The sequence below is a fragment of the Pelodiscus sinensis genome, chromosome 29, assembly GCF_049634645.1.
Source record: "Pelodiscus sinensis isolate JC-2024 chromosome 29, ASM4963464v1, whole genome shotgun sequence".
Taxonomy (NCBI): domain Eukaryota; kingdom Metazoa; phylum Chordata; order Testudines; family Trionychidae; genus Pelodiscus; species Pelodiscus sinensis.
In genome coordinates this window covers 13,501,075-13,528,501 of record NC_134739.1, presented here as the reverse complement: position 1 = coordinate 13,528,501, position 27,427 = coordinate 13,501,075, and the positions used below count along the sequence as shown (strand labels likewise).

The 27,427-nt window shown below is 67.1% G+C and overlaps 2 protein-coding genes across 5 annotated transcripts in view; one reads left to right on the top strand and one right to left on the bottom strand.

Moving 5' to 3' along the window:
- Positions 1 to 1,573: 1,573 nt before the first annotated feature.
- On the top strand, positions 1,574 to 21,269 carry OSBPL7 (oxysterol binding protein like 7). Of its 3 annotated transcripts, none has more exons than XM_075911189.1 (23): positions 1,574 to 1,724; positions 8,595 to 8,772; positions 9,081 to 9,203; positions 9,874 to 9,927; positions 10,130 to 10,243; positions 10,962 to 11,084; positions 11,241 to 11,364; positions 11,524 to 11,627; positions 12,144 to 12,323; positions 12,560 to 12,689; positions 12,778 to 12,896; positions 13,349 to 13,456; positions 13,680 to 13,811; positions 16,169 to 16,250; positions 17,507 to 17,820; positions 18,135 to 18,272; positions 18,572 to 18,635; positions 18,753 to 18,831; positions 18,911 to 19,055; positions 20,017 to 20,161; positions 20,497 to 20,623; positions 20,714 to 20,836; positions 21,010 to 21,269. In XM_075911189.1, exons 2-23 carry the CDS (start codon positions 8,674 to 8,676, stop codon positions 21,116 to 21,118), a joined length of 2,736 nt encoding a protein of 911 aa, XP_075767304.1. In that variant the 5' UTR covers positions 1,574 to 1,724; positions 8,595 to 8,673; the 3' UTR covers positions 21,119 to 21,269. The 3 variants fall into 3 exon arrangements, with proteins under 3 accessions (XP_075767304.1, XP_075767302.1, XP_075767305.1); XM_075911187.1 differs by lacking the exon at positions 1,574 to 1,724 and adding an exon at positions 3,002 to 3,197; XM_075911190.1 differs by lacking the exon at positions 1,574 to 1,724 and adding an exon at positions 3,005 to 3,197 and having other exon boundaries at positions 12,231 to 12,323.
- A 3,384-nt stretch (positions 21,270 to 24,653) lies between these two features.
- TBX21 (T-box transcription factor 21) overlaps positions 24,654 to 27,427 on the bottom strand; it is a 29,741-nt gene continuing 26,967 nt past the window's right edge. For both annotated transcript variants that reach the window (XM_075911191.1, XM_075911192.1), the window contains exons 4-6: positions 27,112 to 27,270; positions 26,204 to 26,265; positions 24,654 to 25,686 (exon numbers count right to left, since the gene is read on the bottom strand). In XM_075911191.1, coding sequence (XP_075767306.1) covers positions 25,056 to 25,686; positions 26,204 to 26,265; positions 27,112 to 27,270 — 852 coding nt within the window. In that variant the 3' untranslated portion in view covers positions 24,654 to 25,055. The remainder of the gene's footprint in view (positions 25,687 to 26,203; positions 26,266 to 27,111; positions 27,271 to 27,427) is intronic.

Below are 27,427 nucleotides of genomic sequence, written 5' to 3'. Positions count from 1 at the left end.
AGTTAAGAGAGTTGTTTGCGTTTTACAAGCCTTAAAAAAATAATTACTGCACACAATGTAAATGTTAAATACTATGCATTCGAAAAACGATTAGTGCAGCACAAAACACTCCAAAAGCAATTCATAGAAGATTTATTAATTACAATATTTAAGCCTAGTTCATTTACACTTCACCCATAGGCCACCTACAGTCCCAGGCAGGTTTGTGGTCCCTTCGACTCGCACGCGTCAGGACGCCGTACGCTGCCATAGCCGGTGTGAAGGGTCTTTTACTTTCACTCCCATCGATTCCTCTTACTAAGCCTGTTTTATAGCAAAGCAAGGCCTGGTCATTCTAATATTACCTACCAATTGATTACGTGTTGTGTAAGATACCTACAATGCCCTTCTTTGCTACTCAGGATGTTGCAAAAACTAGGTGCTTGGTTATAGTTTTATGGCTGTATCTTGAATTTTTGCTTATCTGAAATGGAATGTACCAGTACAAGGTTCCTCCCGATGTTCTTGGCGTGGTCTCGCTGGACCATGCTGTGTGATTGTGCAAACAACATTCCTGCCTCTCCTAGCTTCCCCCGGCCTTGCCTGCGTGCTCACAGGCACCAGACTTGAGACAGGCCTGGGTTTTGCTTTGTTAGAGATCCACACTGTGGTCAAGGCAGACATTATTACTTGTCAAGGCAGGGCCCTCCAGGTTCCCCTACAAAAACGCAACAGGCTTTGGGTCCTGCATGCCCGGAGAAGCTCACATTCTCTGCGTCACTTTGGGCTGCTGTAGCAGTTGAGATAAGGGAGCAATAGTTTCCCAACTTTTTGCCAGTAAATGGAGTTTTCATTTACAAGAAAACTGTTTTCTTTCCGGTGGAAATGGTTGATTTTTTGGTGGTGGTGGGGGCGGGTGTGCAAGAGGAAAATCCAAAATATTTTGGCTAAAATCTGAAATATTTAAATTCAAAAATGCTGCCACCGTGCCTTATGGGAATTGTAATTCAGCTGCCTCGTGCTCCCATTCTCTGTGGTTGGAGCTTCCTGGCTGGATTTCATCTCGCATGATGCGCTGCTTTGCCTCGCCAAGAGGGGAGATGGCAGTGCATCATGGGAGACCGCCATACAGAGTATGTCTACACTACAGAGTCCACACTGCAAGCGCGTTCTTCTGCAAGAAAATCGAAAGGACAGAGGGGTTTTCTGACATTGGTAATCCTCGTTCTACGCGGAAGAAGCCTTTTTGCAAAAGAGCTTTTTTGGAAAAAGGCATATGTGGACGGGGAAGAGGGAGTTCCCTCGGAAGAAGAGGAAAGAGGAAAAAGCAAAGGTGCCTTGGTGGCCACTCCGCCCATAGCAATCACAGCTGACGTGAGAGAGCGTCCATTGTGTGGATTCACTTTTGCTGTGTGGACGCTCTCTTTCAGAACACCTTTTTTGGGGAAGATCTCTTCTGAAAAAAGCTTCTTCTGAAAGAAACCTGCAGTCTAGACTTAGCTTATATGGAGACATATGAGACACCCAAACTACAACTCCCATGGGGCACGGCAGCACCATTTCAAAACAGAAACATGTTGGCGCTGGGCCTATGTCCGTTGGATTTTTGGCCCCAAACTTGAAATGTTCTGTTTTCCTTGCGAGCAGCAGGGGGCCTTCCAGCTAGGAGTTCCTTGAGTTACACACAGCTGAGCATTTTCCGATGGCCGGACTTTGTGGCACTCTGGAAGCAAGAGGCTGGAAGGGTATGTTGTTAAAACCCTAAAATAGGAGTCCGTTCCTGGCTCTGCCATGGTTTTCTGTGACCCTGGGGCAGGGCTGGCCATAGGCCGATTCCCCCAAATTGGGCCCTGCGCCTAAAGGGGCCCCGTGCCCTGAAGGTGGAAGTGTGCTGGGCGTGCTGCAGGCGTGTGTGTGTGAGAGCTACCTCCGGGATTTGACAGGGGAGGTAGCTGGGGATTTTTTGTCTTTTTTTTTTTAATGCTGAACCAAAAAAATTCCCGGGCCCCGTTGAAAGTTTTGTGTGCGTGTGTGGGGGGTTTCTTTTTGCTCAACCAAAATTGCTCTCTCCTGCGGGGCCCCATCGAAATTGTTCGAATTGGGCCCCGCACTTTCTAAAGCCGGCCCTGCCCCGGCGAAGTCACTTGCCAGCTCTGTGCCCCCGTCCCCCTGTGCAAAAGGGACGAGTCCTGTGCAGCTGAAAAAGGGTTTTACCCAGGGAAGCGAACGCCCCCAAAAATCTGTTCAACTCGCAGGTGCCACCGGACTCCTGGTGGTTTTTTCAGATAGAGACCAACAGGCAACCCCTCCGAGAGGGTGAAATGGGGCGGGGAGGTAGCACCGTTCCAGTCCGCACCCCGCAGAGGGTGTAACGAGCCCATGTGCACTGGGAGACGATCCCACCCCATGGTCCGGGGACCAGCCTGAGAACTCCCGAAAGGATGGAGCCTCCATGCACGGGCCGTTCGGGGTCGATGCGCTTCGGCTGCCCCTGGGATCGCCGGCCCCTGGCAAAGGCCCGTTGTAAAGTCCTTGTGCTTTGGTGCCAATCACAGGCCGCTCGGAGGGCCCGGCTGGTGGGTTCAGACACAAACACCCGCTGGGCTGCTCTTGTCCTGCCCGTTAACACCGTTCTCCTTGTCCCAGCCCCCAGTGACTGTGTGTGTGTGTGTGTTCGGGTCCGGGCGGGGGGGGGCCGGGGCCGTCCCAGGGGCCGCGTGTTCGGGTCCGGGCGGGGGGGGGCCGGTGCCGTCCCAGGGGCCGCGTGTTCGGGTCCGGGCGGGGGGGGGCCGGTGCCGTCCCGGGGGCCGCGTGTTCGGGTCCGGGCGGGGGGGGGCCGGTGCCGTCCCGGGGGCCGCGTGTTCGGGTCCGGGCGGGGGGGGGCCGGTGCCGTCCCGGGGGCCGCGTGTTCGGGTCCGGGCGGGGGGGGGCCGGTGCCGTCCCGGGGGCCGCGTGTTCGGGTCCGGGCGGGGGGGGCCGGTGCCGTCCCGGGGGCCGCGTGTTCGGGTCCGGGCGGGGGGGCCGGTGCCGTCCCGGGGGCCGCGTGTTCGGGTCCGGGCGGGGGGGTTCCCTGGGGCCGCTCCCGGGATCCTCCGGCCGCGCGGGGCCGGGCCGCGCTCTGCGTCCGCCGCGGAGCTGGGGGCAGAGCCGAGCCGCTGCCGGCTCCTTCCGTGTTCCGCTTCCTGCGGCGCCGGGCGGCGGGGGAGGCGGCTCGCTAGGTAAGGACCGGGCCGGGCGGGATCGGGCCCCGCCGCGCCGGGGGCTGCCCTCGCCGGGCCCGGCTGCTGGACCCCCCCCGGGTGCCCCAGCCCAGCCCAGCCCCCCCCCAGCGCCCCCGAGCCCGGCCCCCCCAGCCCAGCCCCGTGGAGCCCGCGCCCCCCGCCCTGGGTTCCCCCTGCGCCGCCCCGCCGAGCCCGGCTCCGGCAGCCCAGCCCCAGCGAGCGGGAGGCCGAGCTGCCTTGGCTGGAGGGGGTGGGGGGGTCCGGGCCGGGGGCTCCTCTGAGCTGGGGGGGGTGGTAGGGGCCGGTGCCCCGTCCGTCTGTCCGGAGCGCCCCAAGCGAGGGAGCCCAGCGGCGGGCAGGGGGTCTCGGGCTCTGCCCCCAGCTCCGTGGGCCAAGTCTAGAGCGGTGGGTAGCGACTGGCAGCCCCCGTGCTGGGCCCTTCCCCCAGGTGCTGGGCGCTGCACAGGTGAGCGCGGCAGGGGGCCGGCAGCAGGATGCCTGGGTTCTGACCCCTGCCACGAACTTGCTGCACGCCCTTGGGCAAGTCACTTTCTTGCCCCTGCCTCAGTTTCCCCCACCTGGAAAGCAGCGGGGCTAACGAGACCCGCTTACGCGCCAGAAAGGCGGCTCAGACGGGGTTTGGAAAACGCAAAGAGGGCCAATTATCAGTCGCGTTGTTGGTCTGGGGTGTCGCCCTCTTGGACCTGGTCTCCAGCCCGAATTGAATCTCTCCTCTGCAGTCCCCCTTGGCTTCCGCCTCCTCCTCCTCCTGTCCTGCAACGGTGGCGCAGAGCACGGTTGTCGAGCAGCCGCTCTGTTCCACCCCAGAAGCGGCTGCATTTCAGCCTGCCTGGCTGAAGCGACACCCCTATGTCGGTGCTTTTGCCAAGCCCTCGGGGATGAAAAGCCCCCCCGGTATTTGTAGCAGCACCCCAATGGGCAGGCAGATCTGCTAGGAAGCGCTGAGGTGGCAGGCACGGCGGAAATTGACCACAGCAAGCCCCTGGAGTGGGCTGAGGTCACCTCCTCTGTTTCATTCACACCGGAGTTGTGGCTCTTTGTGTGCTGGTAGCCCCCGGCCGTGGCGGGCGCTGTACAAACAGGCTAAGCCGCCGGCCGGGCCCTCGGCACCCACTTGGCAAATCTGATCCCCGCTGGGTCCCGGAAGAAAAGTTCTGGGCCTAGTCCCTAGTGCTCAGGTTCCTTTGGGCGGGTCTCTATAGAAGCCAACAGGTTGGGGACCCTGCTGCTCCTCCCGCCACCCTCAAACCCAGGGCTACTCTACATGTGGCCCACGGCCTGTTTGTTTGCAGCCCGCGGTGCGGTTTGGGCTCGACACGCGGCCGGCGGGTGGGAGCCAGAACAAAAAAGCCGAGCCCAGGACTCTGCTGAGATGCGTTTTAGCAGTTCAGTGCCTGGCCTGGCGGTGCCCATTCAAAGTGCCGTCCTAGGGGTGAAACGGGGTCAATGTTGCATTTTATTAATAGCAGCAGAACGGACGTCGATGGGGCCTGCGTGTGGTGTAGTCTTGCCTTAATCTTTGGGTTCATGCCCGTCAGTGTGAAAGACGCGATTCGCATGTATAGGCCGCCCCTCGGCAAGTGCTGTGAGCGTCATTGTGGCCCCCGGCGCTTCCAAAGTGGGGTAGCCCTGCTCAACCCCACGCCAGGTCCTCCCTCTTCTGCGCGCCCCCAGCACCCCACCTGGTTCCCGACTCCAACGCCCCCTCCCTCCGCCTAGCTGGGGGTGGGGCACCTCAGGCCCAGGGGCTGGATGCGGCCCCCGGCTTGCCTGGATCCAGCCCCCAACCCCCATTGCAGGGTTAGAGCCCACAAAATCTATTAGGCCGGGCCCCCCCTTGGCTCTGGTGAGCGAGGGGCATGTGGGGGGCCTCTTTCTCCTCCATTGTGTGCAGCCCCCGACTGATTTTTCTGGGGGTCAGCGGCCCCCCGACCCAAAAAAGGTTCCCGCCCCTGGCCTCATGGCCTGTGGCAACCACTCCCCCACACACAGAGAGGCAGTAAAATCAAAGGGGGACACCTGGAGTTTGGGGGTTGCTGTCCGGCCAGGGGGTACCATGGCAGGCACAGGCCTTAAGGGGATCCTTGGGGTGCGAGCCCCAGAGACCAGCCCTCCCACGCCAAAGCTGTGCCAATCTCGGGATGGCCTGGGACATCCATTTGCAGATTCCCAGCCCCTGGGGCCCGGGAGCTGGTCACCGAGGTGCCACCGTCCCGCAGCAGGTCGCCCCCAAGCTCGGAGGGTAAAGAAGGGGAGCTGCCGGCAAAGGACTGAGTCATTGCTGGCCCGGCCGGGGCAGGAAATGCGGAGGAAGCAGAATGAGGCAGGGTGGGGGCTGGAAGTTGCACTCTGAACCCGGCTGCTTGGCAACTCCCAGGTAATCAGCTGTGGAGGGGAAGTGGCATGGTCGCAAGAGAAGCCAAAATAACGCCCTGCGGCTTTTCTGTGCCCCGGTGGATTCTGGGGCCTCCCAGTGATGGGGACACTTGGCCGGTCCCCAGCCCTTCCTGCCTGGGGATCTCAACGTGCTTGGGGAGTTAAGGCTCCATCCGAGGTGGGTCAGTAGCATTATCCTCATTTCGGATGGAGGGGGGAAACTGAGGCACGGGGGAAGGGGAGTGGCAGCAGGTTAGTGGCACAGTTGGGTGTAGACTCCCGTGCTCTAACCACTGAGCACACTGGCCTTCCCCGGAGTCCTCTCTCTGCTCTAAGCATTAGACCTCACTGTTTCCCGGAGCGGGGACCAGCACCCCGGGGACGTGGGGCCCGGTCTCTAACCACTAGGCTCACTGCCTACGACGTCTGTGTGTTTAGACTCTCCTCTGAATGTATACGATGGGTGGGCGTTTGTATGTAGACTGGAGTATTAATATTTGCATTACGGTCACACCAGGGAGCCAGGATCCTGCGGAGCCAGCTGCTGTACTAGATGCGCATTTACTCGACTTTCTATGTTTCACATGGTACATTGAGGGGGGGAAAAAAAAGAAGAAATTTGGGAGAGGATCACGGGAGGGGTTGGTCCCCCGATACTGATACCCTGTAGTTAGGAGGATCTCCTGTTAACCAGTGGGTGTCAGGGACTGCTAGGCTGTTTCCAGCTCTGCCACTGACTTGCTGTGGGACCCTGGTCACGTCCCCTCTGCGTGACTCAGTTTCTCCTCTTAATATTCCACCTGTGAGCTCTCTGGGGCAGGGACTGTCTCTTAGGGTGTATAATGCAGACAGACCCCGTCCTGTGTCTCAGGCCGTTTCTCCGCGTTGAACTTACCACGGTGAGAGGAGGCTGCGCCAGCCAAGGGGCAGGCCGAGCGGGGGCGGAAGAGTGAAGAGGGGAGACCCAGGAGAGAGGGCGAGGAGGGGTGAGGTGTGGGGCCACGGCAGCTCTCTGTGTGGGGCGCAGGGGGCAGCAGGCAGTGGTGGGAGGCGGAGGAGGCCGTGGGAGGGGCGGGCGAATCGGAGGGTATATCCCCCATCCCGGGCAAACGGGATAAACACGGAGGCCTGTGGCCAAGGGGGAAGATGGGGAGTGCCCAGTACTGAACTGGTTAAAGTCTCCTGAGGCTTGTGAATGAGTCTGTTGTCATAGCCTGGGGAGGGGCCAGGTGAGACAGGCCTGCCAAGTCCTCAGGCTCTTTGCCCAGCCCTGGGCAGACACACGCGGCTTTGCCTGCCCAGCGAGGGGGCAACGGAGCAGGGGGTGCAGCTGCCCAGAGTGGGGGGGACAGCAGCCCCCTCTCCCTGCTGCCGACCCCTCTAACTTGGGGGGCAGAGCCTGGGCAATCGCACTGGGCCGCCCAGGGTTCGAGGCCCGGCTTTCCTAAGTGCCGCGTGGCCGGTCCCTTGGCCCCTCTCCCGGCCGGGGGGGGGGGGGGGCGGGCGCTTTGCAGAGTCCCGCCGACAGCTCGGAAAGGGGGAAGGTGAAGCCCGGGTCTGTCCCCGGTCTGGCCTGTTGGGGTTTGCTGGCCTGGCACCCCAGTGGAGTAGCCTCCACTCCAGCTGAGTCTGTAGGGGAGACACTTACGGCCCCCGGCCCCCCTCCCAGAAAGCCAGCGGAGGAATTGCAAGCAGGCTCCGGTGGAAAGGTCTCAGCTGGACTGCGAAAGCTCCTTCCCGGACCCCCCCCCCCCTCGTCCTAAACCCCCCCCTTCCTCTTCCCTTCTGCAAATGCCAGGCGGGAAGGGGCCTGGAGAAATCAAGTCGGGGCCAGGCCCAGTAGCCGCGGGCCCTCCTGCTTGATAGGTGTCTGTCCGGCCTGCTCTAGAACCCCCTGGGAGTCCCGTTCCAGAGCGTCGCCACCCTGCTAAGTGAGAAAGTTTTTTCATCGTCGCATGTAACCTAAATCCCCCTGCGGTAGGTTAAGCCCCTTGCTGCTTCTCCTCTCTCCGGGGGCCACTTGCTCCCGCCCTCCTTGGAACAGCCCCTGTCGCATTTGCAGCCTGTTCTCAGGCCCCCCCCCCCCCCCCCCCCCCCCGCGGCTTCTTATCTCACCACTACACATACCCGGTTTTTTAATCGTTGCCCCCCAGGCCGTGTTCTCTACGTGGGGCGCTTGGGCAGCCGCTTAGGAGAGATTCCAGTGCTGGCCTGTGCATTAGGAGAGCGCCCACAGCTCGGTTTTGTGTTTCTACTGGTGGTGCACATCCGCACGTGCTGTGGGGTGTGTAAAATTATTCCGCACACATATGGAAGGGGGCAGCAAGGCGGGCGTGGGGTGCGCTGACCCAGCTGTGCCGGGTTCGGGGCTGGTATATCGGGGGAGGGGGCTGCAAGGCGGGCGTGGGGGGCGCTGATTGGTATATCGGGGGAGGGGGCTGCAAGGCGGGCGTGGGGGGCGCGGGCCCAGCTGTGCCGGGTTCAGGGCTGGTATATCGGGGGAGGGGGCTGCAAGGCGGGTGTGGGGGGCGCGGGCCCAGCTGTGCCGGGTTCAGGGCTGGTATATCGGGGGAGGGGGCTGCAAGGCGGGTGTGGGGGGCGCTGGCTGGTATTTTGGGGAGGGGACTGCAAGGCGGGCGTGGGGGGCGCTGATTGGTATATCGGGGGAGAGGCTGCAAGGCGGGTGTGGGGGGCGCGGGCCCAGCTGTGCCGGGTTCGGGGCTGGTATATCGGGGGAGGGGGCTGCAAGGCGGGTGTGGGGGGCGCGGGCCCAGCTGTGCGGGGTTCAGGGCTGGTATATCGGGGGAGGGGGGCTGCAAGGCGGGCGTGGGGGGCGCGGGCCCAGCTGTGCCGGGTTTGGGGCTGGGGCAGCAGGAGGCTGCGGGCCAGGCGCCCCCACCTGGAAAGTGCCCTTCGGTCTCGCGGGCGCGGGGAGGCAGGTGACGCCCCGCCCCGGCCACCCTACTCACAGCCGGGTTTGGGTCTCTCTGCCCACAGGGGGGCCTCCCAGGTGGAGGTGAAGGCGGAGGCCTGAGGCCGGGGCCCCTTCCGCCCGCACCAGAGGGAGCCCCCGGCCATGGGCAGCCACGAGAAGGAGCCGTCTTCCCCCCGGAGGGCGTCGGCGCCGTCCCGGTCCAACAGCACCGTGTCTTCCAAGCACGGCAGCGCTCACCAGGTGCGGCGTCTCCCCGGCCCCCCGGGAACAGAGCTGCACCCTGGCAGGGGGCTGGAGGTCTCCCCCCAGAACCAGCTGCCCTGCCCCCCCAACCAGAGAGGAAGCTTGTGCTCCCCAGGGTGGGGCCGATGCTGCCCGCCGGGGCCTTGGGAGCCGGGGCCTCTCTGCTCCCGGGTGGCTTCGAGCCCGAGCAAAGGCAGCAGGGCAGGGCTGGCTCTAAGACCGGGGCTTGGTCCCGCCCTCGGGGCCTGGGGGTGGTGCAGGGGCCTGTCCGTCAACTGCCCCCCCTCCCCACCCGTGTGCTGCAGGGCTCCGAGTACTGGGAGGTCGTGGACGAGCCGCAGGGCAGGATCGGGCCCAGCCAGGAGCCGGAGGGGCATGAAGGCTACCTGCTGAAGAAGAGGAAGTGGCCCTTGAAGGGCTGGCACAAGGTGAGAGGGCGAAGGGGAGGTAGAAACGCCCCCCGCCTTCCACAGCCTGGCACCCCTTTGTTCCATCACTGCCTCCTTTGGGACCCCACTGGCCCCTCGTGGGGCAGGGGACTGGGGTGAGCTCTTGATCCCCTGCTGCCTCGGCCTGGGCTCTTCTTGGACTGGGCCAGCGCATGGCTGGGGACAGAAAGGGGAAACTGAGGCACGGTGGCATTGCACCAGCAGGGGGCGCTCTTCCCCCATGGCTGCACTGATCGTACGCTCCCGCGAGGCCCTGGGGCGGAGGGGATCTTGGTAATGCTGAGGCGCTGACCCTGCTTTCCTTGGCCAGCTCCCAGCGTGGGGGGGTTGCCTTCTGCCCCCACAGGACTTCCCCCCCCTTCACTTCCTGTCCTAAACTGCCTCCCCCTGTTCGAGGGCTTCCAGCCCAGGCCTGGCCGCATTTCGCTGCTCCGTGAGCCCTCGCGGGCCGTGCGGCTGTTCGCTGGGCCCTGCGATCCTCCCCAGAGGTGGCTGCATTTCAGCGCCGTGTGACACGATTCCTGTCGGACATTTGGAAGGGGCTTTGCCCCCCCTCCCCCGTGGCTCCTTGGGACAGATCATGCTGCCCCCCGGCATCCCCACCCTCTCCCTCCTTCAGCCTCGCTGACGCCTCCTCTTCCTCCCCCAGAGGTACTTTGTGCTGGAGGAGGGGATCCTGAAATACGCCACCACGCGCCAGGAGGTGAGTACGGCCCAGGGCTGGGGGCCTGTCCTGGCCTCCCCGGGGCAGGGGGTGCTGGAGCTGGCTCGCCAGGGGGACCGGCGAGGAAGGGGTCTCCTCTTGGGGGCCCTTCTGCCCCCTCCCCAGGTGGGGGGAGGTGGGCGGGTGGAATCCCCCGGGCCCAGGCGCTGCCCAACGCCCGTCCGGGCCCCGGCTCTTCCAGGTGCTGAAGGGCAAGCTGCACGGCTCCATCGACGTCCGTCTGTCCGTCATGTCCATCAACAGGAAAGCGCAGCGGGTGGACCTGGACACGGAGGAGAACATCTACCACCTCAAGGTGCCGGGGCACGGGGGCGGGGCGGGGGGGCGTTAGGGAGATGGGGTGGGGGCAGGGGAAGAGGAGAGGATATGGGAAGGGAGGAGCGGGGTGGGGGAGGGGGGAAGGAAGGGCAGGAGGAGGGGGGCTGGGGCGATGGTGAGGGGATGGGGGATGGAGGGTGGAAGAAGGGCAGGAGGAGGGGGGCGGGGGCCAGGGTGATGGCGAGGGGATGGGGGGGTAGGGAGGGGAGTGGAGGAAGGGCAGGAGGAGGGGGGCCGGGGCGATGGTGAGGGGATGGGGGATGGGGGGGTGGAGGAAGGGCAGGAGGAGGGGGGCCGGGGTGATAGCAGGGATGGGGGGATAGGGAGAGGGAGGGTGGAGGAAGGGCAGGAGGAGGGGGGCCGTGGTGATAGCGGGGATGGGGGGGGTAGGGAGAGGGGGAGGGGTGAAGGAAGGGCAGGAGGAGGGGGGCCGGGGTGATAGCAGGGATGGGGGGGTAGGGAGTGGGAGGGTGGAGGAAGGTCAGGAGGAGGGGGGCCAGGGTGATGGTGAGGGGATGGGGGGTAGAGGGGGGGGTGGAGGAAGGGCAGGAGGAGGGGGGCAGGGGCCGGGGCGATGGCGAGGGGATGGGGGGTAGAGAGGGGGGGTGGAGGAAGGGCAGGAGGAGGGGGGCCAGGGCGATGGCGGGGGAAGTGGGGGTGAGTCACACGTCCCACCTGCCCCCTTCCCTCCTCAGAGCAAGTCCCCCGAGCTCTTTGCCAGCTGGGTGGCCAAGCTGTGCGCCCACCGCCTGGCGGAGAAGCCCAAGTGCCCGGCACCGCTGGGGGGCCCGCCTGGGGGACCCCTGCCCCCCGCCCTGGTGAGTGCTGCCCTCGGGGGGCTCCCCTCCGTGGGGTGCGTCTGACGGTGGGGAGGGCCTGGGAGATTCTGCCTCGGTGGGGCGTGGAACCCAGGCCTCCGGGGCTCCCCCTCCCCCGAGGGCGAGTCCTTCCTTGCCCCGCCTCTCTCCCCGCAGGGCTCCGCCTCCTGGACCCGCGTCCTGCCGTCCGGCGCCCCGGCTCTGAGCGCGCTCACCAGCCCCAGGGGCAAGGTGCAGGCCTGGCTGGCGGACAGCGAGGGGCTGGACCGGTGCTCGGCAGGTGAGCGGGGCCGGGCCAAGGGAGCGTGTGCGGCCGGGGGGAGGAGTTGGGGGGCTGGGGCGCCCCCCCCGAGCGATTGGGGCAGGGAGCGCCTGGCTCCCACCGTCACTCACCGCGGCTGCCTCCCCCTTCTCCCCGTCCCCCCTGCCCCCGTCTCAGAGCTCTCCGAGTGCCAGGAGAAGCTGCAGGAGCTGAACAAGATGCTCCAGAGCCTGGAGTCACTGCACCACATCCCGCCCACACCTCTCATCGCCAGCAGCCAGGTGAGGGGGGGGCACTGGAGCCTTCCTGGGGGGCTGTGCTGGCTCCGCAGGGAGCTCGGTGTCAGGGCCCCCCGCGGGCAGCGCTGAGAGCAAGGCCCATGCTCCTGAGGGCGGAGAGGGCCCCAGCTGGCAAGGGGAGCCCGGGGGAAGGATCGTGCCCTGAAGCCACGGGGATGGGCTCTGCCCGGGGTTCTAGGTGCAAAGCCATCCACATGGACGGCATGGGACTGAGCTTCCACTGGGCTGTCGGCAGCAGGGGCGCAGCTGCACTCGCCAGTTGCAGCATGGCTGGTTACTGGACCCCGCCGTGCTTCACCCCAGAGGCAGCTGCATGTCACAGTCAGTGAGTGAACCCTGCATACCCCGCTGTTTCCTGGCCCCTGCGTTTCCCCAGAGGTAGCTGCATTTCATGCTCCCTGAGCTATCCCAGTGCGCCCCGGGCTGTTAATTGGGTCCCCTGCATCCCCCAGAGGTGGCTGCATTTCACACTCAGTGAATAACCCTTGTGCGCCACAGGCTCCGGCATCACAGCCCTGCCGCCTGAGGCTGCCCCTGGTCCCGTCTCTTCTCGCCGGGGGGCCTCACTCGCTCTCTTGGTCACAGGCCCCAGCAGCTGCCGAGAGACCCCGAAAGGGGCGGCGAACCACCAAGATCTGGTGCACCCAGAGCTTTGCCAAAGACGACACCATCGGCAGGGTGAGCGGGACTGCGGGCGGGGGGGGCGGCTGGTTCCACTCTCCAGGGCGCGCGGGCAGAGGGAGGCTGGAGCGGGAGGGCCCCCAGCCGGAATCCTCGCAGGAGCACGGCCTAGTGGGTGGAGGGGGGGGTCTGGGAGAACGGTGCTGAGCCCCTCGGGGGGTCGGAGGTCATGATGACATCGGACGGGGTGCTCCGGGGGATCTAACCCCCCCACTTGCTCCCCCCCCCCACAGGTGGGCCGCCTGCACGGCTCCGTCCCCAACCTCTCGCGCTACCTGGAGTCGAGCCCGAACCAGGCCGCCTTCAGCCTGCCCCCCGAGTACAGCCAGCTGCAGAGGAGCTTCTGGACCCTGGCCCAGAAAGGTGGGACGGGCGGGCGGGCGGGGGGACCCGACCCGGGGCCAGCGCTGCACTGGGGGGGGCGCCTGACCTTATCCTCCCCCCCTCCTAGTGCACGGATCCCTGAGCAGCGTGGTGGCCGTGCTGACCGCCGAGCGGGATCGCCTGCAGGAGACGCGGCGGGCGCTGGGCGTGCCACGGCGCGCGGGCAACACCAGGCCGGCGGCTGGGGTAAGGAGCCGGGCCCATCCCAGCCTCGCCCGCGGGGCCCCGGGGGGGGGGCGCGAGCAGGGAGCCGGCCCCGGCCGCTTGGGCTCGGCTGCTGTTTGCCACGACCCCGGCGCTTGTGGACGTCGTCCTGGCTCAGCCAGGGGTCGACGGGGGTCAGCCTGGACTGGGGGGCCCGGGTAGGACATCCTGGCTCAGAGATGGAGGAGCTCTAGGTCCTGGGTTCGAATCCCTGTCGGGGCCGGAGATTGGACGTGGGGGCTGTCGGGGCTCTTGGCAAGGCCTGGATGGGCTGCGGAGCTCCGGCCTGCATTGGCAGGGTGTCAGGGGGGGTCTCTGCCAACCATGGTCAGCAGGTGCCAGGCAGCTACCCCCCCTCACGGGGGGTGGGGGGGGAACAGGACATGCTCCCGGGACACCCCCCCTCAGCATTCCCCTGTCTCCTCCCGGCTCAGGCTCCCTTGCCGAACCCGGAGCCTCCGGAGTATCCGCGGCGGGTCCACTCCCTCTCGCTCTCCTCCGACGCCACGCTGGACTCGTTCGCCTCGCTCAGCGCCGACCAGGTCAGGTGCCCGCCAGGGCTGGGGGGGGGGATTCCGGATGGGATGATGGAGGGAGCAAAGAGCTCTCCCGTCCCCTCTGGACCTGGGTGTCTCTCCCCCTCGGGACGGGCCCTGCTGCTCCGGGTTCCCTGGGACGTCCGAGCTGCCCTGGCGTGGGGGGGCGGTGCCCCCCGCGTAGCCCCTGGGCAAAGCATGACGGCCACCTGCCCTTCTCCCCCGGCAGCCCGACGCCCTGCCGGCCAAGTGCCGGGAGCAGCAGCTGTCCAACCGCAGCATCGTCTCACTCGCCGACTCGCACACCGAGTTCTTCGATGCCTGCGAGGTCTTCCTGTCGGCCAGCTCCTCCGAGAACGAGGTGAGGGGCTGGGGTGGGGTGGGGGGGTCCCGTCCTGCAAGGCTCCCCCAAGCCCGGTCCTCGGCCCTGCTGCCCTCTGCTGCCTGGGGTGCGTCGGGTCTCTGTCGGCTCCCGCTGGGGGCTTATTAGTGCATCCAGGGGATTCAATGGGGCACCCCCAGCACTGGTGTGGGGCCAGGGGACGGCCATGGGGTCTGGCCGAGGGTTACACCCGTCTGTTTATGCAAACACAGAACCACCACGGGCGCACACAGGTGTGCACACAGCCGCACGTATGGCACACACAGAGCTAGTGTGTACCCACGTCCATACGTGCATAGACACATGGGCATCGTGTACACACACACACACACACACACACACACACACACACACACACACACACAGCCGTGCACACAGCCGCACGTATGGCACACACAGAGCTAGTGTGTACCCACGTCCATACGTGCATAGACATACGGGCATCGTGTACACACACACACACACACACACACACACACACACACACACACAGCCGTGCACACAGCCGCACGTATGGCACACACAGAGCTAGTGTGTACCCACGTCCATACGTGCATAGACATACGGGCATCGTGTACACACACACACACACACACACACACAGAGCCATGCACACAGCCACACACGGAGCTATTGTGTACCCACATCCATACATACATAGACACATGGCCATCGTGTACACACACACACAGCCGTGCACACAGCTGCACCTACAGCACACACAAAGCTATTGTGTACCCACATCCATACATGCATAGACACACAGCCATCGTGTACACACACAGTCGTACCCACATCTGCACACACAGCCCTAATGTACACCCACGCTCAGGGCCATCCCCGCATGCCGACACACACACGTTTGTGTACACACGTGCACACGCCCTACAGCTCTTGTTACCCACATCCGCCCACATGTACACACGCACACACCGCTGTCGTGTGTGCATGCGCGCACAGCCATACCCACGTCACACATGCACGTACACACAGCCAGCATGTACACACACACACAGCTGTACAGACCCCCACACAGGCATCTCCACCCAACAGCCATGCCAGCAGATACCCCCAGGACGCGAGGTGCCAGCGTGGTGCTGTGGGCGGGGCTAAGAGAAGGGGAGGGGCTAAGAAAAGTGGGTGGGGCTAGGAGAAGCAATCATCTGGGCCGGCTTTGTTTGCTGCTTTTCCTTCTGTTGCAAATTTGGTTTTTGTTGCACTCATCTGGCCTCTCTCTTTTCTCTCTCTCCCGTCCCCCCCCCGTCCCTGGCCCAGCCGCTGGCTACAAAGCCCCCTGCCCTGCAGTCCCCCCCAGTAGGGTGGCCAACACCGGAGCTTAGACAGAAGGGACTGTTTTCTTAGCCCCCCCCCCGAGATGACGGCAATTTATTCATAAGCCAGGGGTGTCTCCTGCGGCTCGCAGGAGGCTCAGCCGCTCCCGACCCTCTTGTGCAAAACTCCGGGACATCCCTGGGAACCAGGGACCGTTGGTGACCCGCCCCCCCCGCCCGCCTTACCCCCCCCCGCCCTGCCCTCCCACCCCCCCGCCCTCCTTGAGCTTTCTCTCGCCTAGTGCGTCTTGCGCTGCTGCTCCCGAGGGGCCCAGAACCGTCCCTGCTAGAAACTCCCCCTCGCTTCTTACTCCCCCTCTCCATTAACCCCCCCGGGCCACGATCTGAGCCCCCCTTTCCCTCCCAAGCCTGGGTCCTCTGCTGCCGAATCGACCACCCCAACACCCCCCCCAGCTCCTCTTGGGGGTGTCCATCTTGGCTCTCACTGGTAGGCTCCTTCCTGTCCCTGAGGAGACCCCCCCCGATTTTTCCCTCCTCCCCCATTTCTCGCCCTGAAGAAGCCCCGAACAGGCTGTGCGGAGCCTGAAGAGCTGCAGTCCTGGCCCTGCCCTCTGGCTGCCCCCTGCTTGGGGCGGGATCGGGCCCGGGCCGGGGGGCTCTTGCTGCCCCAACTTGCCCCATTGTCGGCCAGCTCTGCTTCTGCAGAGAAGAGGGGTCCCCGAGGCCCCTTTCTGCCCTGGCCTGGGCCTTCAGCCACGGCTCTTCTCCTAGAAACCCCCCTCCCTGCCTGTGTCCATGGGGGGGGGCAGCCTCTCCCGCCCTTGTGCTTGGGGGGGATCTGACTCCAACGGGGGAGCAGCCAAATGCAGCCAGTGCATGGCCCCTGCCCCCCCCTTTTCCCGGGGTCCCCAGACCAGGCTAGTCCCTGGGGGGAGTTGTGCTTTAACCCTGGCCCCCCTCCTGCCCCCCCCGCCGTAGTCGCCCTGCGCCGGTTCCAGCCTCCTAGTTGCCAACCCAGCCTCTGTGACCTTTCTGCCCCCCCAGGCCTCGGACGAGGGGTCCTGCATCAGCGAGGCCACCAACAGCCTCTCCGACGAGGCGGGGGGGGAAGGGCGCTGCCAGAGAGGTACCCGCCCGGGGCAGGGTCCCGGGACGGGGGAGGCGCAGGGTGATGGGGGCGATGGCCGAACGAGGGGGAGGAGGCTGAGGAAGGGGGCCAGGCCGAGGGGGGCGATGGCTGAGGGGGGGGGGGCAGGCCGAGGGGGCGGACAGGCCAGGTGATGGTGGGGGTGGGCCGAGGGTGACTGCCACCTCTGCTCCCCGCAGGCTGAGGGTGAAGAGGCCAAGGGGGGGCCAGGCCGAGGGGGGCGATAGCTGGGAGTGGGGGCAGGCTGAGGGGGCAATGGCCGATGGGGGGGGCAGGTCAAGGGGGGCAATAGCCAAGGAGGGGACCGGGCTGGGGGAGGGCCCAGGGTGACTGCCACCTCTGCCCCCCCGCAGGCTGAGGGTGAGGAGGCCAAGGGGGGGGCCAGGCCGAGGGTGAAGAGGCTGGGAGGGGCCAGGTCGAGGAGGAGGAGGTTGGGGGGAGGCCAGGCCGAGGGGGGCCAGGGGAGGGCTCAGGGTGACTGCCACCTCTGCCCCCCGCAGGCCGAGGGTGAAGAGGCTGGGAGGGGCCAGGCCGAGGAGGAGGAGGCCGGGGGGGGGGCCAGGTCGAGGAGGAGGAGGTTGGGGGGGGCCAGGCAGAGGGGGAGGAGGCCGGGGGGGGGGGGGTCCAGGCCGAGGGGGAGGAGGCCGGGGGGGGTCCAGGTCGAGGAGGAGGAGGTTGGGGGGGGCCAGGCCGAGGGGGAGGAGGCCGGGGGGGGTCCAGGCCGAGGGGGAGGAGGCCGGGGGGGGCCAGGCCGAGGGGGAGGAGGCCGGGGGGGAGCCAGGCCGAGGGGGAGGAGGCCGGGGGGTCCAGGCCGAGGGGGAGGAGGCTGGGGGGGGGCCAGGCCGAGGGGGAGGAGGCCGGGGGGGGGCCAGGCCGAGGGGGAGGAGGCCGGGGGGGGCCAGGCCGAGGGGGAGGAGGCCGGGGGGTCCAGGCCGAGGGGGAGGAGGCGGGGGGGGCCAGGCCGAGGGGGAGGATGCCGGGGGGGGGGCCAGGCCGAGGGGGAGGAGGCCGGGGGGGGCCAGGTCGAGGAGGAGGAGGCTGGGGGGGGGCCAGGCCGAGGGGGAGGAGGCTGGGGAGGGGGCCAGGCCGAGGAGGAGGAGGCTGGGGGGGGGGGGGCCAGGTCGAGGAGGAGGCCAGGCCGAGGGGGGCCAGGCCGAGGGGGAGGAGGCCGGGGGGGCCAGGCCGAGGGGGGCCGGGGGAGGGCCCAGGGTGACTGCCACCTCTGCCCCCCGCAGGCCGAGGCGGGGCGGAGGGCAGGCCCGCGGCGGAGCTGGGAGGGGGGGCGCCGCCGCCCGCCCCCCCGCCCCTGCCCGTGCTGCTGCCCAGCAGCGTCCCGCGTAGGAGCTGCCTGCCGGCCCCCGGCGCCCCCGCCAGCGACGTCAGCCTCTGGAACATCCTGCGCAACAACGTGGGCAAGGACCTGTCGCAGGTGTCCATGCCGGTGCAGCTGAACGAGCCCCTCAACACGCTGCAGCGGCTCTGCGAGGAGCTGGAGTACAGCGCCCTGCTGGACGCCGCCAGCCGCAGCCCCGACCCCTGCGAGCGCCTGGTACTGCCCCCGCCCCGTGCTCCCCGGCTGGGCCCCTTCCTTCCCGATCCCTCCGGCGGGGGCCCTGACGCGTGGGGGGGAAAGGCCCTGGCGGCTATTTCCACGGACTCTTGTCTTTTCCTAAAAACGTCCAGTCCGTTCACCCTGCAGCAGGGAGTTCCGCTCCTCCACAGCCCTCACTCCACGGTCCCACCCCTTTAGACGAACAGAACATCTCTCCCCGTAGCTGCCTCCATGCCCCTAGCACCGTCTGTCCTGGGGACTGGGTGTTACAGCCAGATAGGGACCAGGCCTCAGTGATTCTCTCCCCCCAGATCTGCGTCGCTGCCTTCGCTGTCTCTGCCTACGCCTCCACCTATTACCGAGCAGGCAGCAAACCCTTTAACCCTGTCCTCGGCGAGACGTACGAGTGCGTTCGGCCCGACAAAGGCTTCCGCTTCATCAGCGAGCAGGTACTAAGCTGGCTGACGCCTGGGTGGAATCTGAACTGCCCGCCACGTGTGTCATGAGCACCGTACTGCTCGCAGCTGGTGGGGATTCTCCTGGTGGTGTTTTGTAGCTCTCCCACCAGAAGTACACCAAGGGCACAGAAGAGAGGGGTCCGTAGCTGAGCATGGAGATGGGGTGGAGGGATGCAGCAGAAAGGGCTTGCCCGGAGGTTGGGGAGACCGCACCTTCCCCGAGCCTCAGCTCAAGCGGAGGGTGCGGCTGCGTGGTGCTGGGTGAGGCATGGCTCTTCCTTACTCTGCAGGTTTGCCACCACCCGCCGGTCTCCGCCTGCCACGCAGAGTCGGACAACTTCATCTTCTGGCAAGGTGAGCGGCGGTGGGGGGGCGAGAGGGGGCTGGGCCCGGCCACCCCGGCTGCGGGATTCCCGCCGGTTCGGGCCAGAGCCGCCCGCGAGCAACCCCGTCTCTCTCTGCTCCCCCCAGACATGAAGTGGAAAAACAGATTCTGGGGCAAGTCGCTGGAAATCGTCCCGGTGGGGACGGTGAACGTCCGGCTGCCCAGGTGAGGGGCCCTCCGGCCGCGCGCTGCCCTTCCTGCCCCGCCCCCCGGCCCCCGCTCAGCGCCTCTCTCGCCCGCCCAGGTTCGGGGACCACTTCGAGTGGAACAAGGTGACGTCCTGTATCCACAACATCCTGAGCGGCCAGCGCTGGATCGAGCATTACGGCGAGGTGCTGATCCGCAACACCGGCGACAGCTCCTACCACTGCAAGATCAGCTTCTGCAAGGTGGGGCAGGTCGGCCTCTTCCCCCCCATGCACACCTCCCCTCTGGCCCCCCATTCCTCTGCCCCTCCAGCCCCCCATGCTCCCTCCCCACCAGCCCCCCAGCCAGCCCCCGGCCCCTGGTAGGGGACAGGCCTCACGTATTCCAAGCCCTCCCCCACCTCAGGGGTGGACGCCATAAACCTTCCACCCCCTGGGGCAGGATCGGGCCCTTTTCGTTTCTGCCCCATCTTCTCCTGGCTCTGGCCTCCCTCTTTTCTCCCTCCGTCTCCCTCCCCCCGTGCAGCGTCTCCTCCCCCCCGTGCAGCGTCTCCTCCCCCCCGTGCAGCGTCTCCTCCCCCCGTGCAGCGTCTCCTCCCCCCCGTGCAGCGTCTCCTCCCCCCGTGCAGCGTCTCCTCCCCCCCGTGCAGCGTCTCCTCCCCCCCATGCAGCGTCTCCTCCCTCCATGCAGCATCTGCCCCCCCATGCAGCATCTCCTCCCCCTCGTGCAGCGTCTCCTCCCCCTCCATGCAGTGTCTCCTCCCCCTCATGCAGCGTCTCCTCCCCCTCGTGCAGCATCTCCCTCCCCGTGCAGCGTCTCCTCCCCCTCCATGCAGCGTCTCCTCCCCCTCGTGCAGCATCTGCCCCCCCTCCATGCAGCGTCTCCTCCCCCTCGTGCAGCATCTGCCCCCCCTCCATGCAGCGTCTCCTCCCCCTCGTGCAGCATCTCCCTCCCCGTGCAGCGTCTCCTCCCCCTTGTGCAGCATCTGCCCCCCCTCCATGCAGCGTCTCCTCCCCCTCGTGCAGCATCTCCCTCCCCGTGCAGCGTCTCCCCCCCTCCATGCAGTGTCTCCTCCCCCTCATGCAGCGTCTCCTCCCCCTCGTGCAGCATCTCCCTCCCCGTGCAGCGTCTCCCCCCCTCCGTGCAGCGTCTCCTCCCCCCCGCTCAGCGTCTCCTCCCGCCCTAACCCCCCTCCTCCGGCAGGCCCGCTACTGGGGCTCCAGCGGCAGCGAGGTGCAGGGCGCCGTGTTCAGCCGCAGCGGCCGGGTGATCCACCAGCTCTTCGGCAAGTGGCACGAGGGGCTGTACCGCGGCCAGCCCCCCGCCGGCCAGTGCCTCTGGAAGCCCAGTAAGGACGGGGGGGGCCGTCACTTCCCCCAGGGGGGCGGGAACCACCCCGGCAGAGGACACCCAGTATAGGGGGAGACCATCCCCTGCGGAAAGAGAGACCCCGGGGGGGCTGGGACAGACCCCCCCATTCCCAGTCGGCACCGGCCTTCCATGGGCCCCAACCCACCACCCGTACGTTGTGGGGAAGGGCGGAGGTGCTGCCCACGGGGTCCGGTGACAGGAGCATCCCCCTGGGCTCCCAGCCTGTCCCTGGGGGGGCGGGGGATGTGAGGGTGAGGGACTGGGGGGGGGGGTTCGGAGGCCGGCTGTGGGTCACACCCCTCCCCCGCGCAGACCCCATGCCCCGCGAGCACGAGCGGCACTACGGCTTCACCCAGTTCGCCCTGGAGCTGAACGAGCTGACGCCGGAGCTCAAGGGCTTCCTGCCCTCCACGGACACGCGGCTGCGCCCCGACCAGCGGTGAGTGCGCCCGAGCCTGCGGGCCGCGCCGGGGCCCGTGGGGCTGAGACCCGGCAGCTCATGGCAGGTGTGACCCCCCCCTCCCCGCAGCTACCTGGAGGAGGGCAACGTGCAGGCGGCCGAGGCCCAGAAGCGCCGGATCGAGCAGCTGCAGCGAGCCCGGCGCCGGGTGATGGAGGAAAACAACATCTTCCACCAGGCCCGGTTCTTCAGGTACCGCCCCGGCCCATGGCCTTCTCCTGGGCCTGCGGGGGGCGGCTCCGGGGCACCTGGCAGCAGGAAACTAGAGCTGGGGGGAAGCGGAGGAGCCCCTGGCCTCTGACTTGGGGGGGCTGTGAGTTGGGGTTTGGGCTCCCTGCGCCTGGTCACATCCCTCCCCTCCGCAGGCGGCAGACGGACCCCAGCGGGAAGGAGTCCTGGGTGAGCAACGAGACCTACTGGCAGCTGCGGGCGGAGCCCGGCTACGCCCACCTGGACAGCGCCGTGCTGTGGTAGCAGCGGGCGTCCTGCGGGGGGCGCCCCGCCCCGGCACAGAGGGACACCGCAGCGCCCCCTGCTGGACAAGCACACGCTGGGCAGGGCAGTGGAGCTCGGCGGCGCCCCCTGGTGGGCAGGGTGAAGTTGCTCGTGCGGAAGGTGCCCCAGCCCGGCCCCGGGACGCCCCCTTGCTGCTGTCTGCTGGCTGGACAGCCTGGCCTCTCTCGGACAGTCGTAGGTGCCAACCCGATGCACTTGGTTCTGCCTTCCCCCCACTGGGGGGCGCTGCGGGGGGGGCAGCTTTTCTTTTTCAAATTCTTTGTATTAATAGAATCAAAACTGTGCGGAGGGGCCTGAATTCGGATCCCAGCTCAGGGCGGGGGGGGGGGGGGGTCACCAGTTCTAGCCCCATAGGGCCCCCCACGACAGCAGCGGATGGGGTGTGTGCGCATAGGAGAGGCTCCTAGGTTCGGGCCGGGAACGCCCATTCCCCAGCCGCGAGATGAGTCGAGCGTCTGGGTTGCCAAAGGGTTGGACCTAGGGTGCCTGGATTCCAGTTCCAGGAAGGGAGTGGAGTCTAGTGGTTAGAGCAGAGGTGCGCTGGGAGCCAGGACTGTTCAGTTCATGTTCTCCGGGGGCCTCCAGTCTTTTCCTCTCCCCTGTGGCGCTGAGGTTTGGGGGGGGGGGGGGGGGGGGGGCTGCAGCTCTCCCTTTGGTTACCCACCCGGCTTTCCCATTGCGCAGGCTCCACCTTCCCAGCCTGTGTGGGCCTGGGTTCCTGGACAGGAAGGGGGGCAGGGGGTTGGCCTGCAGGCGGGCAGCCCCCCCCCCCCCACAGCCGCTCCTTGGTGCTGGGTTTGGCCTTTTGTAGGATCAAACATTCCACGCCTCCAATAAAGGATCCGCAAGAACCTGGGTGCAGCGTCTCCTTCGCCGCCCCCCATGGCCGCTCCCCCGCACCCCACGGGAGGGTCCTGCACCCCAGGGCCCCCCGCCACGGGCGCCCTGTCTGCACAGCCCTTCCCTCCTGCACCCCAGGGCCCCCGCCACGGGCGCCCTGTCTGCACAGCCCTTCCCTCCTGCACCCCAGGGCCCCCCGCCACGGGCGCCCTGTCTGCACAGCCCTTCCCTCCTGCACCCCAGGGCCCCCGCCACGGGCGCCCTGTCTGCACAGCCCTTCCCTCCTGCACCCCAGGGCCCCCGCCACGGGCGCCCTGTCTGCACAGCCCTTCCCTCCTGCACCCCAGGGCCCCCGCCACGGGCGCCCTGTCTGCACAGCCCTTCCCTCCTGCAGCCCAGGGCCCCCCGCCACGGGCGCCCTGTCTGCACAGCCCTTCCCTCCTGCAGCCCAGGGCCCCCCGCCACGGGCGCCCTGTCTGCACAGCCCTTCCCTCCTGCACCCCAGGGCCCCCGCCACGGGCGCCCTGTCTGCACAGCCCTTCCCTCCTGCACCCGAGGGCCCCCCGCCACGGGCGCCCTGTCTGCACAGCCCTTCCCTCCTGCACCCCAGGGCCCCCCGCCACGGGCGTCCTGTCTGCACAGCCCTTCCCTCCTGCACCCCAGGGCCCCCCGCCACGGGCGTCCTGTCTGCACAGCCCTTCCCTCCTGCACCCCAGGGAGCGTCTTTAGGGCCTAGGCGGCTTCCTGCTTGTGGCCTAGGGGTTAGAGCGGGGTGGGGGGAAGAGGGGCCGCGAGCCCAGCCCGCCAGGTCCTGCTCCCAGTGCAGGGACCAGTGTTCAGGTGGGAGCTGGCTGTGGCCGCCTAGGTTCACTTTGCACAAGTATAGGGGCCCCGCCTGCTGCTGCACACTCGTGTCCCTAGGGGGTCACTATGCACAGCTGGCAGGGCAGAGGGTCACGGCCTGGAGACGCAGTTGCTTGCCCCTAGCGGGCGGTGGGTGTCTCTCTCGTTCGCTGCACTCGGCTGCTGGCAGCCTGCCCATACATTGCACAAGTGCCCGGGCTGCTCACGGTGCATGCCCAGAGCTGTGCGTGCACTCACAAGTGTGGCCCCCCCCACGTGAGACCACAGGCGTGCATTGCACACTCCCCAAACACGGCTGTTGCCTCCCTTTGCAGGCAGCTACGCAGCCTAATCCTGGTTGCAACCCAGGCCCCCCACCTGTGGGGAGGAGGGGGAGGCGCGCTCGCTCGCACATGCAAAACAGTAGCCACCGCGTTACAGTTTATTTAAAGAAATTCTTAAGCCCCCCCCAAGAACAAACCAACGCGCCCCCCCGGTGAACCTGTACACGTGTCAATAAATACTTTCAAAGATTTGTCTTAAAAACAGAGGAAAAAACCCCAACCAGCCCCCCCCCAGCACCAACCCCCCCGTTTCGCCACGGCGGCGTGTAAACAGTTTTGGCGAGCGAGGCAGGGCGGGTGCTGGCCTGTGCCCGCCCCGTGGGCAGCCCGGAGCCGCACGAGGGGCCCTGCCGCCTCCCCGGGGCTGGCACCGGCCTCTGATTGTCTAGCTGAGTCAAACCCCCTCACGTCAGCCCCGCAGCTTCAATTATTGCAGGCCTGGGTGGGGGCCAAGAAAAATAACCCGTCCTGTGGCACCACCCCCCCCCCGCAAAGCGGCGGGTACACAGCCAGCAGGCCGGGGAAGTCAGGGGCGTGCCAGAACCCCGTGAGCTGGGGGGGGGGGGGGGGGGAAGGAGCTGGGTCAGGCCTGGCAGAGCCCCCCGGGGGGGGGGAGGAGCTGGGTCAGGCCTGGCAGAGCCCCCCGGGGGGGGAGGAGCTGGGTCAGGCCTGGCAGAGCCCCCGGGGAGGGGGGGGGGGTTGCTGCGCATGTGCACCCCCTGCTGGTCATGAGGCATCATTTCACCTCACACACCAAAAGGCCCCCAGCCCCAGGAATATGTCCTGCTGCCGGGAGGCACCTGCTCTGCACAGCAAGGCTGCAATGGGTCACACGGGGGGGAGGGGAGTTCGGGGCTGGCCCCCTCCCCTAGCTACACTGCCCCGCACAGGGTGGCACTTTTACCCTCCCCCCCCACTGGGGCGGATCAGCCAGGGCCCAGAACTGCCCCTGCCCAAGGAGACGTGGGTGCGGCGCAGCCCAGGACCAGGCAGCCGTGTGACATGGGGGGCAGCCCCTGGCAGGGCAGCAGCCGGGGGGGGGGGGGGTATTACCCCAGCCTGCCTGAGCTCCAGCCTGTGCCTACCCCTGCTTGGTTCTGCCTGTAGGGCCCCAGCTGCTTGGGGAATTCAGCGGCCAAGGAGGGGGGTGCGGACCCCCCAATGCAGGGCTGGGGGGGCGGGGGGAGGAGAAGAGACCAGTGCCCCCCCCCCCAGGAGCTTGGGTAAGGCTGCTGTAAAACTCCCCCGCCCCTTGCCTCCCCTCCGAAAGACACCGCAGGGCCCGACTAGCCCTGCCTAGGCCAGGCGCAGGGGCTGGGGGCTGCTGCCACAGCATGGTGTGCCCCGGGGGCAGCAGTAAGTGGGGTACAACACTTGCCCCTGGGCTCCCAGCCGCTGCCCGCCCCTGCTCCTAGCTGGCTGGGGGCCATGCAGGGTGCAGCTCTGGCAAGGGGAACCCACTCAGCCCCAGGTGCACGGCCCCCTTCCCCCTGCCCCTTCTGTGCGTGTGAGCAAGGCGCCTGTAGGCAGGGGTCCATGTGTAAACACACAGGGCGTGAACACCGGGTGGGGGCTGCAGAAGTGTGCAACCGTGCAAGAGGGCATTTGCACACACGGGCAGTGGGGGACGAGCGGACGTGTGACCGTCGTCCCCAGCGGGTGTGCGCACAACCCCCCCTTTACAAACACAGGGGGCCAGGCGGGGCCTGCAGAACTTGGATTGTGCAATTGGGGGGGAGCGGCTAAGCACCCTGAGAAAACAACACCCCTCCCCCGCCCCCAGTCCCTGGGGACCCCGATGGAGCGGGGGAGATGCTTGTCCAACACACTGGGGAACAGCTCCCTCCCTGCCCCCCAGCACCGCCCCCTCAGTTGGCGTAGAAGCCGTAGTAGCCGGGGTCGGCGCCCCCCTCCTTGTCGTACAGCTCCCCGTTGCGGGCGGGGGGCGAGCTCTCGGCGCTGGAGGCGTAGGGCGACACCCGGCGCCGCTTGCACTCCGCCTCGAAGAGGCCCGAGTCCGAAGAGTCCACCGACTTGACCGAGGCCGGCTCGGCCCAGCTCTCCATGTCCTTCCCCTTCTCCTCCGGGGCGGGCAGCGGCCTCATGTCCCGCATGGGCCGGAACCAGCTGAGCCCGCCGGGGCTGGGCTTGGCGGGGGGCTGGCCGGGGCTCCAGGCGGGGGCCGGCGAGCCGAAGGGGTGGGGCTCCTGGTAGTAGGGCGAGGGCGGCAGGGAGACGAAGGGCACGTACTTGCTGCCGCCGTAGCCGCCCTCATAGGCGCCGTAATCCAGGGGGGCGGCGGGCGGCTGCTGGGAGGCGAAGTACCAGCGGGGGGCCTCCTTGGGGGGCAGGGGCTCCCCGTTGTAGTAGCGGCTCTGGGGCAGCGGGTACTGCTCGTGCAGGAAGGACGGGAAGCGCCCGCTGGGCAGCAGCTGCTGGCAGCCGGTGGTGTCAGGGGGAGAGGGGGTCACGCGCTCGCCCTCCGCTGTCGTGTACATCCTGGGGGGCAGACACAAGGGGGTCAGCGGGGGGGTTCCCTGCGGCATGGCGGGGTCACCGCAGCTTGGATTCTGCTCTGGGAGAGGGTGGGGGGCCAGAATGGCAGCAAACCCCCCCCCCCCCCGCCTCCGATGGGTCCAGGGGGCAGGTAACACTTCCTCCTGCTCCAGGTGGGGGGCGCAGGCTGGTCTTGTGGCTTCAGGCTCCCCCCACATTACCTACGCCTAAGACCCCAGCTCACCTTCCCTGCCCGCCCCAGCTGTGGAGCCCTGGGGACACGGGGCGAGGCCTGGCAGCGATGGGGCATCCGCACAGACCCCCCCCCTTGGCCGGCTGTGTGGGGAGAGCCGTCGCCCAGACCCATGGCGGGGCTGAGCCGCAGGGGATTGAGGGGAGAGCCGGCCCCCTGGGCCAGTGGCTGGGCTGACCCATGGGGCAGGGGGGTGAGAGCCGGCCCCCAGGCCCTCAGCTGGGCTGACCCATGGGGCAGTGGGGGGGGGGGGGGAGGAATACTCACGAGTCGAAGTTGTCCCGGAAGCCCTTGGCAAACGGGTTGTGGTCTATTTTCAGCTGAGTGATCTAGGACAGCACAGGACAGAACGTGGGAACCCGTTCACCCTCGGGGGGGGGGGGGGGGGGGGGGGAAGCCAGGGCTGGGGGGCGGAGGGGGGAGAGAGCCAGGGCTGGGGGGCGGAGGGGGGAGAGAGCCAGGGCTGGGGGCGGGGGCAGGACCGGCCCGGAGGGTGCCGGTGCCCTACGTAGCCCAGTACCAGCATTTCCTCTCCAGCCCCGGGGGCGGGCGAGGCCGAGGGGAGGGGATGCCAACTCTCCCGGAGCGGGCCCCCTTTGCGGCAGGCCGGGGAGAGCGGGTCTCGCCGGAGCAGGGCCGGGAGGGGGGCGCAGGCCGGAGGAGCAGCAGGCGGCCGGAGAGGAGCGGCACTTAGGGGGAAAGCGCTGCGTCTCTCCAGCCGCCCGCTGCCTGGCTGCTCGGGGACGGGGGGCTGAGCCTGAGGGGGCGGCCGGGGCTGTCAGAGCCCCTTGCGGGGACCTGTCCAAGCCCCAGCACGGAGCCTGCAGGGAGGAGAAAATGGGGGTGGGGTTTGCAGGAGCCCACAGGCATAGGGCCCCCTGAAATTTGGGGCAATTTAGGGTGCCCTCAGCTGTGCGGTTTGTGTACGGGGAGGACGGCCCTGGGCAGGGGGGCACAGAGGGGAAGGAGGGAGCATTGGGGGGAAGCAGCAGGGATCCAAGATAGCCCCCGTCTCCCTAGTGCTCCCCCAAACACCCCATCTTCAATCCCTAGAACCCCCCATTGACCCACCACTGGCCCTGATCCACCTCCCTGCTCTTCTCAGCCGGGAGACGCCGACATGAGGCTCCTCCCCTCGCCCCCAGGGAGCAGGCGCCCACGGGGGCCGTACTCACGTCAGCGTTCTGGTAGGCCGTGACGGCGATGAACTGCGTCTCTGGGAAGATGAAGGTCTGGGTGTTGCCGGAGGGGTAGGCCTCGTCGCTCTCCCCATCCTTCACCTCCGTCACGTGCAGCCGGGGCTGGTACTTGTGCAGCGACTGCAGCACAATCATCTGCAGAGAGCAGGGCACGGCCGCGTCACGGGAGAGGCGCTCGGAGCCCCCGTTGGGAGGGGGGAGAGCTGGACAAGCCATGGTAGGATGACCCCCCCCCGGTTCTGGGGAGTCAACCAGTGGGAGGGGGCATGGCAGGCTGATCCTGACCGGGGGC